Genomic DNA, 14637 nt, shown 5'->3' on the forward strand with positions numbered 1-14637 from the left:
TTTGATTATAGAAAGGATTCTGTGGCCAAATAATTTTTTAAAAAGTGAAACCCACAGCACTTCTGTGCCCGTTAATGGCCATTCCAGCTCTGCCCAAGCAGGCACCAGCGGCAGTTCTGGCAGATGAGAGTAGAAACCCAACACCCATAAAGCTTTGGCCCAGGAGAGCCAATCGGAAGAGCAAGCAGAATGATTTCAGGTGGCCTAGATCCCTTTCCAAGAACATAAAGAGCCCCCACCCCCAGCCTCACACCTCACAGATGCCCACATCCTACTGCCTTTGAAATGTTAGCATCGATTTTTCTTTTTTCTTTTTTTTTTTCTCCCACATTGACTTACTCATTTCAAGATCTCATTTCTGGCACCACATCTCCCACCAGATAGCCAGAGCTTCTGAGTGCCAAGTTTTATAATTAAAATTCTGTCACATCCCCCGAAACGGTGGAAATGGTGCCATGAAGCCTCGCAGAAAAGATTTGTAAGCACTTCACCTAGTAATTTAAATATAATACTTCTGGCAGCATTCAATTTGGGGTGTTTTATTCGAATTTAAAGACGATTATTGAGCACAAATATCCTCTGCAATTGGGTGCTCTTGTGGCCCCGTGCTTCCTTTTGGCTGTCTAGCTTGTCAACAGGCAGCTCGGTGGTGTGGCTGCAGAAGCCCATGTGGACATTCCTGGCCTTTGGGTATGACCAGGTCCCAGGCGTAATTAGTATAAATCAAAATCCTCTAGACTATGACAGGAAAATGGTATGTTTGAACAGCAGCGTATTAAAATGACCTACTTAATTTAAGAAAAATAGTGTATCCACTTTGCATGGTAACCTGGTTGCTTTTATGGCAGATTTTACAACATTTCTCCTTCTTTCTCTCTCTCTGTCTTTTTTTTTGAAGAAAAGGAAAGCGAATGGAAAGGCCCATTCTACTTCATCCTGGGCGCAGACCCACAGTTTGGGCTGATGAAGGCCTGGTCCACTGGGGACTGTGACAATGGCGGTGATGAATGGGAACAGGAGATCCGTCTAACTGAGCAAGCCGTCCAGGCCATCAACAGGCTGAACCCCAAGCCCAAATTCTTCGTTCTGTGCGGCGACCTCATCCACGCCACGCCAGGTGAGACTCGGGTCGCCGCTTGTGACCTTTCCTCCTTCAGCCAGTCATGACTGCATTTGGGCAGGGAAAAAAAAGATGTCGCTTCAAAGGCATCTTTGCTCAGTCATGGACCATTATTTTGCTTCATGATTGTTGCAGTATCCTTGAACATCCGAAAGTGCACACTCATTTTACATTGAGAGTTTGGCGAGATTAATCACAGTAATTAGGCACAGCTACAGTTCTGATGATTTGAGCTTAATATGAAACATGGAACAGATTCCCACATATCACCTTTCTGCATTTCCAGGGACAAACTTGAACTGCTTCCAGACACTATATCCATAAATACAATCTTCTCTCCTCATTTCCTTTCTTCTTACACTTTTATTTCTCCCTTATTTGTTGGTGCTTTTTTAGTTGCAAGTGACAGAAATCCAACTTAAAACAGGAATCCCTTTTTTTTTTTTTAAAGGTATGTGTTGCCTCATGGAAATGTAAAGTCCAGAGGCAGACCTGAGTTGCCGGTATAGCTGGATCTAGGGGGTCAGTTTGGTTATCAGGACTTGGTCTCTCCATTACATTCAGGCTCTCTCTAGATAGTGGCTCCTGGGAGCTCTGCATTTGTATCCTTTTGACAGAAACCACAACAGAAAGAAAGTGCCTTATTCTGGGTGATCCAAAGTCCCAGGCTGGCTGGGTGCAGTGACTCATGCCTGTAATCCCAGCACTTTGGGAGGCCGAGGCAGGTGGATCACTTGAGCTCAGGAGTTCGAGACCAGCCTGGCCATCATGGTGAAATCCCATCTCTACTAAAAATACAAAAATTAGCCAGGCGTGGTGGTGCATGTCTGTAGTCCCAGTTACTCAGGAGGCTGAGGCACGAGAATTGCTTGAACTCAGGAGGCGGAGGTTGCAGTGAGCCAAGATTTTGCCACTGCACTTCAGCCTGGGTGAAGGAGTGAGACTCCATCTCAAAAACACAAAAAACAAAGTCCTAGGCTCATACACCTCTGACTCACATGGCCCCCTTCCACCAGAGTGTGGGGGAACTGCAACCATATACCCTAAAGAAGAGGACAGTCTCCCCCCAAAAAAGTGAGACGTTGGAAATGAAACAATGACAGATGCCTTCTGGACCTTTCTTCCTATTTTGCCTACTCTGATGTCCTTTTCTCCTAGGCAAGGATAAAGCCCAGTAAGCAGGTATAAGCAAACAGAGAGTGTCCCTGTCCCTCAAGGAGGCAGGGGACCTTCGACCATTGCAGAAAACACAGCAGTGGCTGTGGGTGTCTGTCTGGGGCTAGCTGTACCTTGTAAACCAAGCCTCTGAGTCCTGTGATGATGTCTAACTCCTTTAGAAGCCGAGGTACCCTGTAGTAGGTCTGGGTGTATCAATTCCTCCCCATCATGGCTCTTTTTTTCTAGCAACCCACTTACCCAGAACAAAACCCATAATGAAAACATGAGAATGGCTGGGCGCGGTGGCTTATGCACTTGGGGAGGCCGAGACAGGTGGATCACTTGAGGTCAGGAGTTCAAGATCAGTCTGGCCAACATGGTGAAACCCTGTCTCTACTAAAAAATATAAAAATTAGCCAGGCGTGGTGGCAGGCGCCTGTAATCCTAGCTACTCGAGAGGCTAAGGCACGAGAATCGCTCGAACTCGGGAGGCAGAGGTTGCAGTGAGCCAAGGTCGTGCCACTGCACTCCAGCCTGGGCGATAGAGCGCGAAACTCGGTCTAAAAAAAATTAGCCAGGTGTGGTGGTGCATGCCTGTGGTCCCAGCTGCTGAGGAGGCTAAAGTGGGAAGAACACTTGAGTCCAGGAGTTTGAGGCTGCAGTAAGCCATGAACCTACCACTGCACTCCAGCCTCCAGACAACAGAGAGAGCCCCTGTCTCTAATAAAAAAGATGAAAAGAAGATTTCAAATTTTTCTGTTCAGTGGTTTCTTCTCTTTAAAAACAGAGTGTTATAAGGCTCACTGGAATTATATAGCATGTTCTCGTAGATGTTTACCAACTTGTTTTGAATTCTGTTAATGTGTTCAGTCATATTTCAAAATCAGATTTCAAATAAAAGCTTTTCCTGCAATTACGTTGCTTTTTAAATAAGATGTACTGAATGTACATTAAACATTATAAATTGAAAGGTACGGTTTTTATGATCTGCCCTGCCAGTTGGTCAAGACTTCGTAAATGTGACTTGGCAAACTTTTGAACGTGAATTTTACATGCAATGCAACTCAAGCAGAATTGATAATTTGTTCTGAAGACTTGGACTGTTTTCTGCAGTTTTAATTGAACCAGTGAAAGGACTGTAACTGTTTTGAATATTGTAGTTTGAGATTAAACAGAGCATTTTAAAACTAGTTACCATTTTTTAATATGCAATAAGTGCCTTCTCTCTCATTTAGCTCATAGGCAGGGTTAGACACTAAAAAGTAATTATTTGCTTTGACTACTTAGCACATTCTTCATTATCAAATGCATATATTAATAGCAAACAAAATCAGAAAGCATACTTTTAGTTCTACCATAAATAATATCTTGGCCCTGGCCAGGCGCAATGGCTGACGCTTGCAATCCCAGCACTTTGGGAGGCCAAGGTGGGTGGATCACCTGAGGTCAGGAGTTCGAGACCAGCCTGGCCAACATGGTGAAACCCCCGTCTCTACTAAAATACAAAAATTAGCTGGACCTGGTGGTGCACACCTGTGATCCCAGCTACTCTGGAGGCTGAGGCAGGAGAATCGCTTGAACCCAGGAGGTGGAGGTTGCAATGAGCAAGATTGTACCACTGCACTCCAACCTGGGCAGCAGAGTGAGACTCCATCTCAAAAAAAAAAAAAAAAAAAAAAAGAAAAGAAAATACCTTGGGCCAAGTGGATTTAAGTTGACAATGGAGAAAGGCCAGGCATGGTGGCTCACACCTGTAATCCTAGCACTTTGGGAGGCCATGGTGGGCAGATCACTTGAGGTCAGGAATTTGAGACCAGCTTGGCCAACATGGTGAAACCCTGTCCCTACTAAAAATACAAAAACTAGCTCAGCATGGTGGCACGGGCCTGTAATCTCAGCTACTTGGGAGATTGAGGGAGGAGAATCGCTTGAACCCAGGAGGCAGAGAATCCAGTGAGCCAAGATTGCACCACTGCATTCCGGCCTGAGCGACAGAGCAAGACTTCAGCTCAAAAAAAAAAAAAAAAAGAAGAAGAAAATAGAGAAAAAGAACTTTCATTTTTTTTGTGAAAGTTATAATATGCTTTTTCTTATAAATATCCATTACAGTATTTATCGTCCACAAAAATGTCTTGTGTGCAAACTAAGTGCCAGTTACAGCACTAGGTGCTATGGATATAATACTGGAGACAAGAGACCTGGTCCTTCTATGGAACTAGAATCTTGGGAGAGAAGCATAAAAATATGACAGGAAGAGGAGTCCTTGGTGCCAAGCCCATAGGAAAATCCTTAAGAGATACAAGCTTCTTTGTTTCACATAAAGTCCATTTAGTTTTGAAGCACTTTTTCGTTTTGCAGGCATCTTTTGGGTTATCTTGGTATTTTTTTCTATTATAAAGCTCCTCTATGGGGTAAGCCACATTATAAGTAGCAAGTGAAGATTTGTACAGATATTGAGACCCATCGATTTTCATCCCTCACTCTTAATTTAGGGTTACTCTTGTCAGTCCTACTGATGCTGAGGCATCGACCCACTGGTTTTGTCCCCAGGAGCCTTGTTAGATTTCAGCAATTACGTGTGAAACTGACAAATCAGAACGTGATGAAACCTTTAAGGTGCAAGAGATTCCTTTGAGCCTTTAGAACAGTTTGTTACTAACACACACGTCCATCCCTGTTTATTAAAAATTGGCATAACCACACAAAAGCAGTTAATACAGGATGAATTCTTCCCTTGCTATAAAGTCTCCTTGAAGAGTTCTTCATGTATTGACCTGCACTTGGGCAACTATTCTGTGACTTAGCTTCAGTTGATCATTTAGCCCGGGGAACTCCTCTGTTCTGTAAAGGGAGGCAAGCCTTTATTAGTCTGTTTTCATGCTGCTGATAAAGACCTATTTGAGACTGAGTAATTTATAAACAAAAAGATTTAATTGCCTCACAGTTCCACGTGGCTGGGGAGGCTGGGGAGGCCTCACAATCATGGCAGAAGGCAAAAGGCACATCTTTTTTTTTTTTTTTTTTTTTTTTGAGATGGAGTCTCTCTCTGTTGCCCAGGCTGGAGTGCAGTGGTGCGATCTTGGCTCACTGCAACCTCTGCCTCCTGGGTTCAAGCGATTCTCCTGCCTCAGCTTCCCAAGTAGCTGGGACTACAGGCACACACCACCACACCCGGCTAATTTTTGTATTTTCAGTAGGGATGGGATTTCACCATGTTGGCCAGAATGGTCTGGATCTCCTGACCTCGTGATCCACCTGCCTCAGCCTCCCAAAGTGCTGTGATTACAGGTGTAAGCCACCACACCTGGCTGAAAGGCACATCTTATATGGCAGCAGACAAGAGAGAAGAGAAATTGTGCAGGGAAACTCCCCTTTACAAAACCATCAGATCTCGTGAGACTTATTCACAATCATGAGAACAGCACGAGAAAGACCCACCCGTGATTCAGTTACCTCCCACCAGGTCCCTTCCACAACGTGTGGGAATTGTGGGAGCTACAATTCAAGATGAGACTTGAGTGGGGCCACAGCAAAACCTTATCAGTGTTATTCCAAAGGATGGTATGTTAGTTTCCTGTTCCTGCTATCACAAATTATCACCAACTTAGTGGAATCAAACAGTTATCTTACCATCCCAGAGGTCATACCAACAAGAACCTCAGCAGTGTGTTCCTTGTAGGGGTTCCAGCTTCTAGAGGCCAACTACATTTCTTGGCTTGTGCTCTTCTTCTGTCTTCAAAGCCAGCAGCAGCGTTGCACCTTTTCTCCTCTCTGACCTCTGCTCCACCCTCTCATATTCTGTTACTCTGATTCTCCTGCTTTCCTCTTATAAAGACCCTGGTGATTATATTAGGTCCATCCAGATAACCCAGGATAATGTTTCCATCTGAAGATCCTTAACATAATTCCATCTGCAGATTCCCCTTTTGCCATATAAGGTAGCATACTTGTAAGTTCCAGGAGTTAGGATGTCGAACATCTTTGGAGGGACATCGTTCAGCCTACTGCAGATGGCAGGGACTGGAATTCAGGGTCTGTTATCTGCCAGGAACTGTGTTACTATCTCTCATCTACTCATTACAGTCTTGCAAAGGAGGTGTCATTGCTATTTCCATTTTAATTGATGGGGAAACTGGCTCAGAGCAGTGAATTGCTTTTCCCAAGGCCACTCAGCTTGTAAACCGGGAACTCTTGTTCATCTGTTTCCAAACCTCATGTGCTTCATTTTGCAGCCTGCCTGGTCAGACAGAGGGTGGTGCCCAGAGCAGCAGATGGAGCTGTTAGAGATGTGGAATCTCTGCCCTACTCAGACCTAGTGGAATCAGAATTTTAACAAGATTCCCAGATGAGTCGTATGGACAGTGAGGTTAAGAAGCACTTATAGGTTGAGCATCCCTAATCTGAAAATCCACTATGCTTCAAAATGTGAAAGTTTTTGAGCACTGCCATGACACCACAGTGGAAAACTCTACACCTTTGGTCCCAAGCATTTTGAATAAGAGATACTCAACTTGTAATAGTGATGATGAGGATGATGGCAGTGCTGCAGGAAAAGTACCCATAGATGACATGGTGAAGGTGTGTGTCTTAGTCTGTTTTCTGTTGCTTATAATGGAATATCTGGAACTGGGTCGTTTATAAGAAAGGAAATTTATTTATTTCAGTTATGGAGGCTGAGAAGTCCAGGGTCAAGGGGCTGCCTCAGCTGAGGGCCTTCTTGCTGGTGGGGACTCTCTGCAGATTCTCAAAGTGGTACAGAACATCACATGGGGAGGGGACTGAGTGTGCTAACTCGGGTCTCTCCTCTTCTTAAAAAGCCACCAGGCCAGGTGCAGTGGCTCACATCTATAATCCCGGCACTTTGGGAGGCCAAGGCAAGTGGATTGCTTGAGCTCAGAAGTTTGAGACTAGCCTGGGCAACATAGTGAAACCCCATCTTTACAAAAAATAGAAAATTAGCCAGATATGGTGGTGCATACCTGTCGTCCCAGCTACTTGGGAGGCTGAGGCGAGAGAATTGCCTGAACCTGGGAGGCCAAGCTTCAGTGAGCCGCAATCATGCCACTGCACTCCAGCCTGGGTGACAGAGCAAGACCCTTTCTCAAAAAAAAAAAAAAAAAGCATCCTGTCCCACTCTCATGATAACCCATTAATCCACTAACTCATTTGTTCATTAATCCATGAATGGATTAAGCGTATTCATAGGTTTTGCAACATTAATCCATTCATGAGGGCAGGGCCCTCATGATCCAGCCACCTCTTAAACGCCCCACCTCTCACAACTGCCACACTGGAGATTACATTTCAACATGAGTTTTGGAGGACACAGATATTTAAACCATAGCAATGTGTGGTGAGCTATTGAAGGACTAGAGCAGCACACATTCATAACAGATCAAGAAATTGTGTCAGTTAATAAAAGAGACTTCTAAGACAAAAGCCCTTGTTAATAAGGCAGATGACTCTGGAGGGAACCTTTTTTTTTTTTTTTTGAAACAGAATCTTACTCTGTCACCCAGGCTGGAGTGCAGTGGCATGATCTCGTCTCACTGCAACCTCTGCCTCCCGGGTTCAAGTGATTCTCCTGCCTCAGTCTCCTGAGTAGCTGGGATTACAGGTGCCTGCCACCATACCTGGCTAATTTTTAAATTTTAGTAGAGATGAGGTTTCGTCATGTTGGCCAGGCTGGTCTTGAACTCCTGACCTCAAGTGAGTGCCCCCCTCGGTCTCCCAAAGTGCTGGGATTATAAGTGTTGAGTCACGGCACCCAGCTTAGAGGGAACAGTTTTAAAAAGCCATCCAGCAGAATGCCTCGTCATCCTTGGTGGACTCACTTTCTGGTCCCTCAATGGCTTCTGATGTTTCTTCTCACCTGAAAAAATAAAATACAGTGCACAGGAGCCTTTTAGCAGCATTGCAGGTGGAGACTGGAAGCCTGCTGTCATCTGTTGCTGCCGCTGTTACTGAACAGCTGAGGCAGGTATTCTGATGATGCCCTGTGCCGCTTAGTTTCCCTGGGCACGTTGTTTTCTCACCATGTTAATGGTGTGTCATATTTTTTACTGTTAAGTACTTAGGTGTGAATAAGTGTAACAAAATGATTGTTTACCGGTAGCATGTAAATTCAGTGAATTCAGAGTCAGGAATCATGATGATGCCAAACAACCACAGATTGTTCACTTGGGTGGCTGAGACAGATACTTTTTATTATTTATTTATGTATTTTTATTATTTTTTGAGGGAGAGCCTCACTCTGTCGTCTACACTGGGTGCAATGTCATGATCTCAGCTCCTCACTGCACCCTCCACCTCCCGGGTTCAAGCAATTCTCATGCCTCACCACGCCCGGCTAATTTTTGTATTTTTAGTAGAGATGGGGTTTCACCACGTTGGCTAGGCTGGTCTTGAACTCCTGGCCAGAAGTGATCTGCTCGCCTCGCCCTCCCAAAGTGTTGGACTTAACAGGCATGAGCCACCCCGCTGGGTCACGTCCACTTTTTAGTGGGCTAAATGTAATCTTGTGTATATGCAAGTGGTTTGTGAACATTCCTTTTAACTGGGGAAGATAATAGTGTATATGAAGAGAACCATTATTCCTTTAGACTTACACATACTCAGCATTTAAAGGGAAATGCTTTAAGTTTGTAGGATTTGCTTTGCTTTTTACACAACACTTTGAAAATGCAGGATGGGCCGGGCGCGGTGACTCAAGCCTGTAATCCCAGCACTTTGGGAGGCCGAGACGGGCGGATCACGAGGTCAGGAGATCGAGACCATCCTGGCTGACACAGTGAAACCCCGTCTCTACTAAAAAATACAAAAAACTAGCCAGGCGAGGTGGCGGGCACCTGTAGTCCCAGCTACTCGGGAGGCTGAGGCAGGAGAATGGCGTGAACCCGGGAGGCGGAGCTTGCAGTGAGCTGAGATCCGGCCACTGCACTCCAGCCTGGGCGACAGAGCAAGACTCCGTCTCAAAAAAAAAAAAAAAAAAAAAAGAAAATGCAGGATGACCTCTTCTTACAGGACTTCCAAAATAGCCCTTTGATATTCAGGAAAACAGCCACACATATGTACTTTAAAAGGGTCTTTATGCAGAACGCTTAGAAGAGCTACAATGGCTTCTTTCTTTTGGGTCTTGCACTTGTACATAACCCCTTACCTGCCATCTCAAAGTTCAGAAAGCTCTGAAAACTATGAGTTTTTTCTTAAGTTTGAAACTAAGCTGGTGGCAAAACTGCCTTCCAGCTGACAAAAGGGCTGTTTATGGTCTTTATTGATCCCAATATTTCGTGAGCATATTCATATGTTTTGCTAACAAAATATTACTGGGTTTCGTTACAGGGCACTGCCCGAGTCCCAGCTCGAAGCGTTATTTAATCTGTGTTCTATGCCCTGTCTTACCATTCTAAAGTTAGAAAAACACGGAATTTCAAATGAGATCTGGCCTAGGGGGTTTGGGATAAGAGCTTATGGATCTGCAAAGTTGATACTTTGGGATTGATAGATGAAGAAGCCTTTCATCACTAAAAGCAGAAGGCTTTTCTGATTTAATATAGTTCCCCAAGTTGACTTTCCCACATCCATTGCCCAGCAACTGTATTTTCAAAAGTTAAAAGGGTCTCAGACATCTCATATTTGAATTTTGGGGACCATTTCTGTTGGGACCAAAGAGACTCAATATGAAAATGGAATTGGATTTAGAAATGATTCCAACAAATGGAGGCGAGGGAGCATGCACAAAAGTGATACTTGCTATAGATAAAGCAGAATAATCCACTTAGGCAGAGAAGTCTGAACTTCAAGGTAAAGAAGGGCTGGACTTGTGCAGATGTGGTTGCAAAAGGCTGTAGAGGAGAGGAAGCAAATCAGTAGAGTGTGGTTAAGAATGGCAGATGCTATGGGGAGGTAAAGTAGAATTACTGATGAAGGGAGTTAGGCTTTTCCATCAGGAAAACGCCCCAGGAGACCTGAAACTTCTAATTCAAATTCATCTAGTTTGGTAGCTCTTCACCTTAAATTAGATGTCAAGGGCTAGACCAAGGTCCCGATAAGAGTAGCTGTGTCCAAATAACCGTCAAGACTCCTTCCTCACTAGGAGGTTTTTTTTTTGTTTTTGTTTGTTTGTTTTTTGAGACAGAGTCTTGTTCTGTCACCCAGGCTGGAGTGTAGTGGCGCAATCTCAACTCACTGCAACCTCCATCTCCCGGGTTCAAGCAATTCTCCTGCCTCAGCCTCCCGAGTAGCTGGGACTACAGGCATGTACCACCATGCTCAGCTAATTTTTGTATTTTTAGTAGAGACGAGGTTTCTCCATGTTGGCCAGGCTGGTCTCAAACTCCTGACCTCGGGTGATCCCCCTGCCTTGGCCCCCCAAAGTTCTGGGATTACAGACGTGAGCCACCACACCTGACCCCCACTGGGAGGTTTCTAATTCTGTAATGAATGTGTAGAATTGGGAAATAAAACCTTTGAACAAAGAATGCTTTGGTGTGCTGGGCTTCAGGCAAAGAATAAAGCCCTTTGTCTTTCTGTGGTTCCACAATCCAGGAAGGTTGATATTCATTTTCCTCCAGCTGGGCCGACGCAAACCCATGAACATAATTCTGGTACAAGACAGGCCATGATAAGCAAAGCCTCAGAGGCATAATTTTGAAAACCAAAGCCAGGATTAAGGCTCTGGCCAGGAAAAGGCTTTATCTCATTGCTCCAACCTCCGCAAGTTCGCCTTCCCCCAAGCTTAGTTCCAAGTTCCTAAAGGGCAGCGGGGGTGTGTGTGTGTGTCTGTGTGTCTGTATTGGTGTGTACTTTCGTTTAGTACCCAGTGCAAGGCACATGGAAGGTATTCAGTGAATGCTGCTCAGATACTTCACGGTATGTTTCCCATGATCTTTAGCAAGAAGCCAGCACATGGTAGGCACCCAGTACAGATTTCCGGAACACGTGAATAAATAGTCAATTCATTTATTTAACAAATCTGTATTGAGAGTCTACTTTGTACCAGGCACTGTTCTAGATGTTTGTGCTGTGTTAGTGAATGAAACAGACAGAAATCTGTGCTTCATTTAGAAATAAGGAATATAGATACATGTAGATATATTGAAATATGAAATTCTTTGTGTTTTTTGTTGTTGTCATTCTAGTGTTTTGTATGATTTAAATGAGGGTAGATATGGATCTTTTTATTGTTACTTTATTAAATTTTTAAATTCTGCAATAATACATAGAGACATTCTCCTTGTAAATTTAAAATCTATAGTTAAAATAAACTTTGACCGATCCCTAAGTGCTTCCCTCGGCGTCACCATGGTCAAAAGTGTTTATGAATGTAAGCATGCTCGCCCTTTCCTCTTCTCTGCCCTCCTCTTCCCTTCCCTCCCCTCCCCTCCCCTCCCCTCCCCTCTCCTCCCCTCTCCTCTCATCCCCTCCCCTCTCCTCCCATCCCCTCCCATCCCCTCCTCTCCCTCTCCTTTCCTTCTCCCCTCCCTTTCCTTCTGCCCTCCCTTTCCTTTCCTTCTGCCTTCCCTTTCTTTTCCTTTCCTTGATATAGTCTCACTCTGGTGCCCAGGCTGGAGTACAGTGGCATGATCTTGGCTCACTACAACCTCTGCCTCCTGGGTTCAAGCGATTCTCCTGCCTCAGCCTCCCGAGTAGCTGGGACTACAGGTGTGTGTGCCACCACACCAGCTGATTTTTTTATTTTTAGTAGAGACAGAGTTTTGTCATGTTGGCCAGGCTGGTCTCGAACTCCTGACCTCCGGTGATCCGCCCATCTTGGCCTCCCAAAGTGCTGGGATTACATGTGTGAGCCACCACTCCCCGGCCAGCACGCTTTTCTTAAATACAAACGTGAGCATACTGTGCACATTGTCGTGTGATTTACTTTTTCTCCTTTCATCTGTCTAGAAAATCTTATGTTCACACATACATGTGAGGCTTTTAGTAACTGCATTGCGTTCCGTGGATGGGCATTTCATAATTGGCTAATCTTACAACTCCTCCAGGTGGGAGTTAATCTGAACAGCGCTGCTGTGAGCATCCTCATACATACTGTTGTGTAGTCAGGAAAGTATTTCTTTAGGCTTGAAGTGGGTTGCCTGCGTTTGGAATCTGCCTCAGCGCCATTTGCAGTGACCAGCACTTTTCTTCGATGCTATCTCTTGTTTGTATCCGAGAGCCTCCATCCCTGTCACGTAAGCAATAAGTTCCTGCACCGCCTACCATGTCATAGATACTCAGAACGTTTCCATTGAACAGAAACCCTTTTGTTCATATTAAAGTAGGATCTGTTTGTTTTGTTTGGTTTTGGTTTTAAAGAGGCTCAGTTAAATCACGTTTATTTCTGCAGCTGTATCATTAGCCTTGAGTTGTTATGTTTAAGTGTCTACTCCAGGCTCCAAGAAATGCCAGGATTTAAAGACAATTTACCCTACAGTTTAACACAGAGAAACATCAAAGGGGAGTTCTATGCGTGCAAGAAAGTGATGCCGTAGTTGAAATATCACCAGCCTCTGGAATGGGCCGGGGCTGTCTGTGCTCAGATTTTCCGCAGGTCGTGTGTGGGCCGAATGCTGAGCAGTAACCCGGGAGCAATCAGCCAAGCCCCCTGGCTCCTGCACTCCTTCACATCCATTATGAGCCCGGTGAAAGCATCCAGGCAATCAGTGACAATGCCGCCCTTCTGCTGAGGCTGATTAAAAGTGGTTGGAACTAATTTACCTTATATGACTAATTAGGGAACTGGGAACATTACTTAAAAAGTTGTTTCTGATTAGGTGTGTGATCGCCCTTCCACCCCTGCCAGCATTTTCTACGTGGTGACCCGGCAGAGGAGCCACACTGGCTGCTGTCAGTCCTTTATTCCAAGTCTCGGCGTCTTAACCCATTTTGTGCCTTGGATTCCTTCATCAAGTTGCTGAAACCCCTGGATCCCATCTCAGAATAATATTTCTAAATACATAAAATAAAGTTCCTAGGATTTTTGAGGAAACCAATTCTATTGAAATATGGATAGAATATTCGTGAAATATGGTTATCAAAATATTTTTTTAAATTATTGGATATAGTAATATGCATGTGTTGGTCAGTTATATAACACAATCTAATGGAGCTGATAACTGTCATAGTTTCAAAATGGCAGTGAGTTTAAGGCCAGGCACGGTGGCTCATACCTGTAATCCCAGCACTTTGGGAGGCTGAGGCAGGTGGATCACTTGAGGTTGGGAGTTCAAGACCAACCTGACCAGTGTGGTGAAACCCTGTCTCTACTAAAAATACAAAATTAGCTAGGCGTGGGGGCGTGTGCCTGCCATCCCAGCTACTTGGGAGTCCGAGGCAGGAAAATCGCTTGAACCTGGGAGGTAGAGGTTGCAGTGAGCAGAGATCGCGCCACTGGACTCCAGTCTGGGCCACAAGAGTGAAACTGTCTCAAAAAACAAAGAAAAGAAAAAATGGCAGTGAGTTTAAACCGCACCCTGAATTAATCTGCAGCAAGTGTGATGTGATGGGAAAAAAATCCATGTGATTTCTGTCTGTTGGTGCAAAATTCAAGGGGGATGTTAATACCTCTGTAATTTCTACTAACTTCATGATAGAAGGAAATGTTAAATATCAGAAGTTCATGAAAAAACTGGTTTCTTCCCATCCAAGTTCACAGGATGAACCCCAGATCGCCATGACTCCAGATTAAAAGCCCACACCTGTGTGCACATACGCACATACTCTTGTTCTTTGACTTGTTGGAGCTACCTTTTCATAGTCAACATGTGGCTATTTTAATTGACCAAAGTATAAACTCAACAGTGAAACTCTACCTTTAATTAAAGGCCAGAAGCCTTAACTGTAGCTAGAAAAATGTGAATATTTGATTATTCAGTGAAAAGAAGTATCAGGAGCTCAATAATAGGGACTACTTAACAGTTGCCTTTTGATTACGTTAAAAATAAAAAAGCATAATCTTGCTGTCTGGGTTCCAGTGTTTAGATCAAAAACTGAAAACTGAGAGAGCCTTGCCTTATTTGTTTATTTGTTCAGTGATGCATTTGGGAAGGCTTAAAAAAAACAAAAACACACAGTAGAGAAGAAATATATCAGGACCGAAGAAAATAAAAGTTCATATAGGAAGACAAAACCAGGGGCCGAAACAGGTAGTAAGATCTTAAGAGTCCCTGTGGTTGATAGAATTCAGTCGAAGGTTCAGCCAGAGAGAGTTTGTCAAATAAATAAAATCTTATCTATTTCTAAGAGGAATACAGCTTTTCCTGGAAAATCTCATCTTTAAAGAAAATTTTTATGAAACTTTCCTTTTGGGGCACTAAGTAGTACAGTGTCCAATAGGGCAGTTTTTTTTTTTTTCTAATGAG

The 14637-nt window shown here is 44.1% G+C and overlaps 1 protein-coding gene across 2 annotated transcripts in view; it reads left to right on the forward strand.

The window, feature by feature from the left end:
- CPPED1 (calcineurin like phosphoesterase domain containing 1) overlaps positions 1–14637 on the forward strand; it is a 136102-nt gene that overhangs the window by 22078 nt on the left and 99387 nt on the right. For both annotated transcript variants that reach the window (XM_003916564.5, XM_021931770.2), the window contains exon 2: positions 899–1117. In XM_003916564.5, the coding sequence (XP_003916613.1) occupies positions 899–1117 (219 nt within the window). The remainder of the gene's footprint in view (positions 1–898; positions 1118–14637) is intronic.

Source organism: Papio anubis, chromosome 18, assembly GCF_008728515.1.
Source record: "Papio anubis isolate 15944 chromosome 18, Panubis1.0, whole genome shotgun sequence".
Classification (NCBI taxonomy): domain Eukaryota; kingdom Metazoa; phylum Chordata; class Mammalia; order Primates; family Cercopithecidae; genus Papio; species Papio anubis.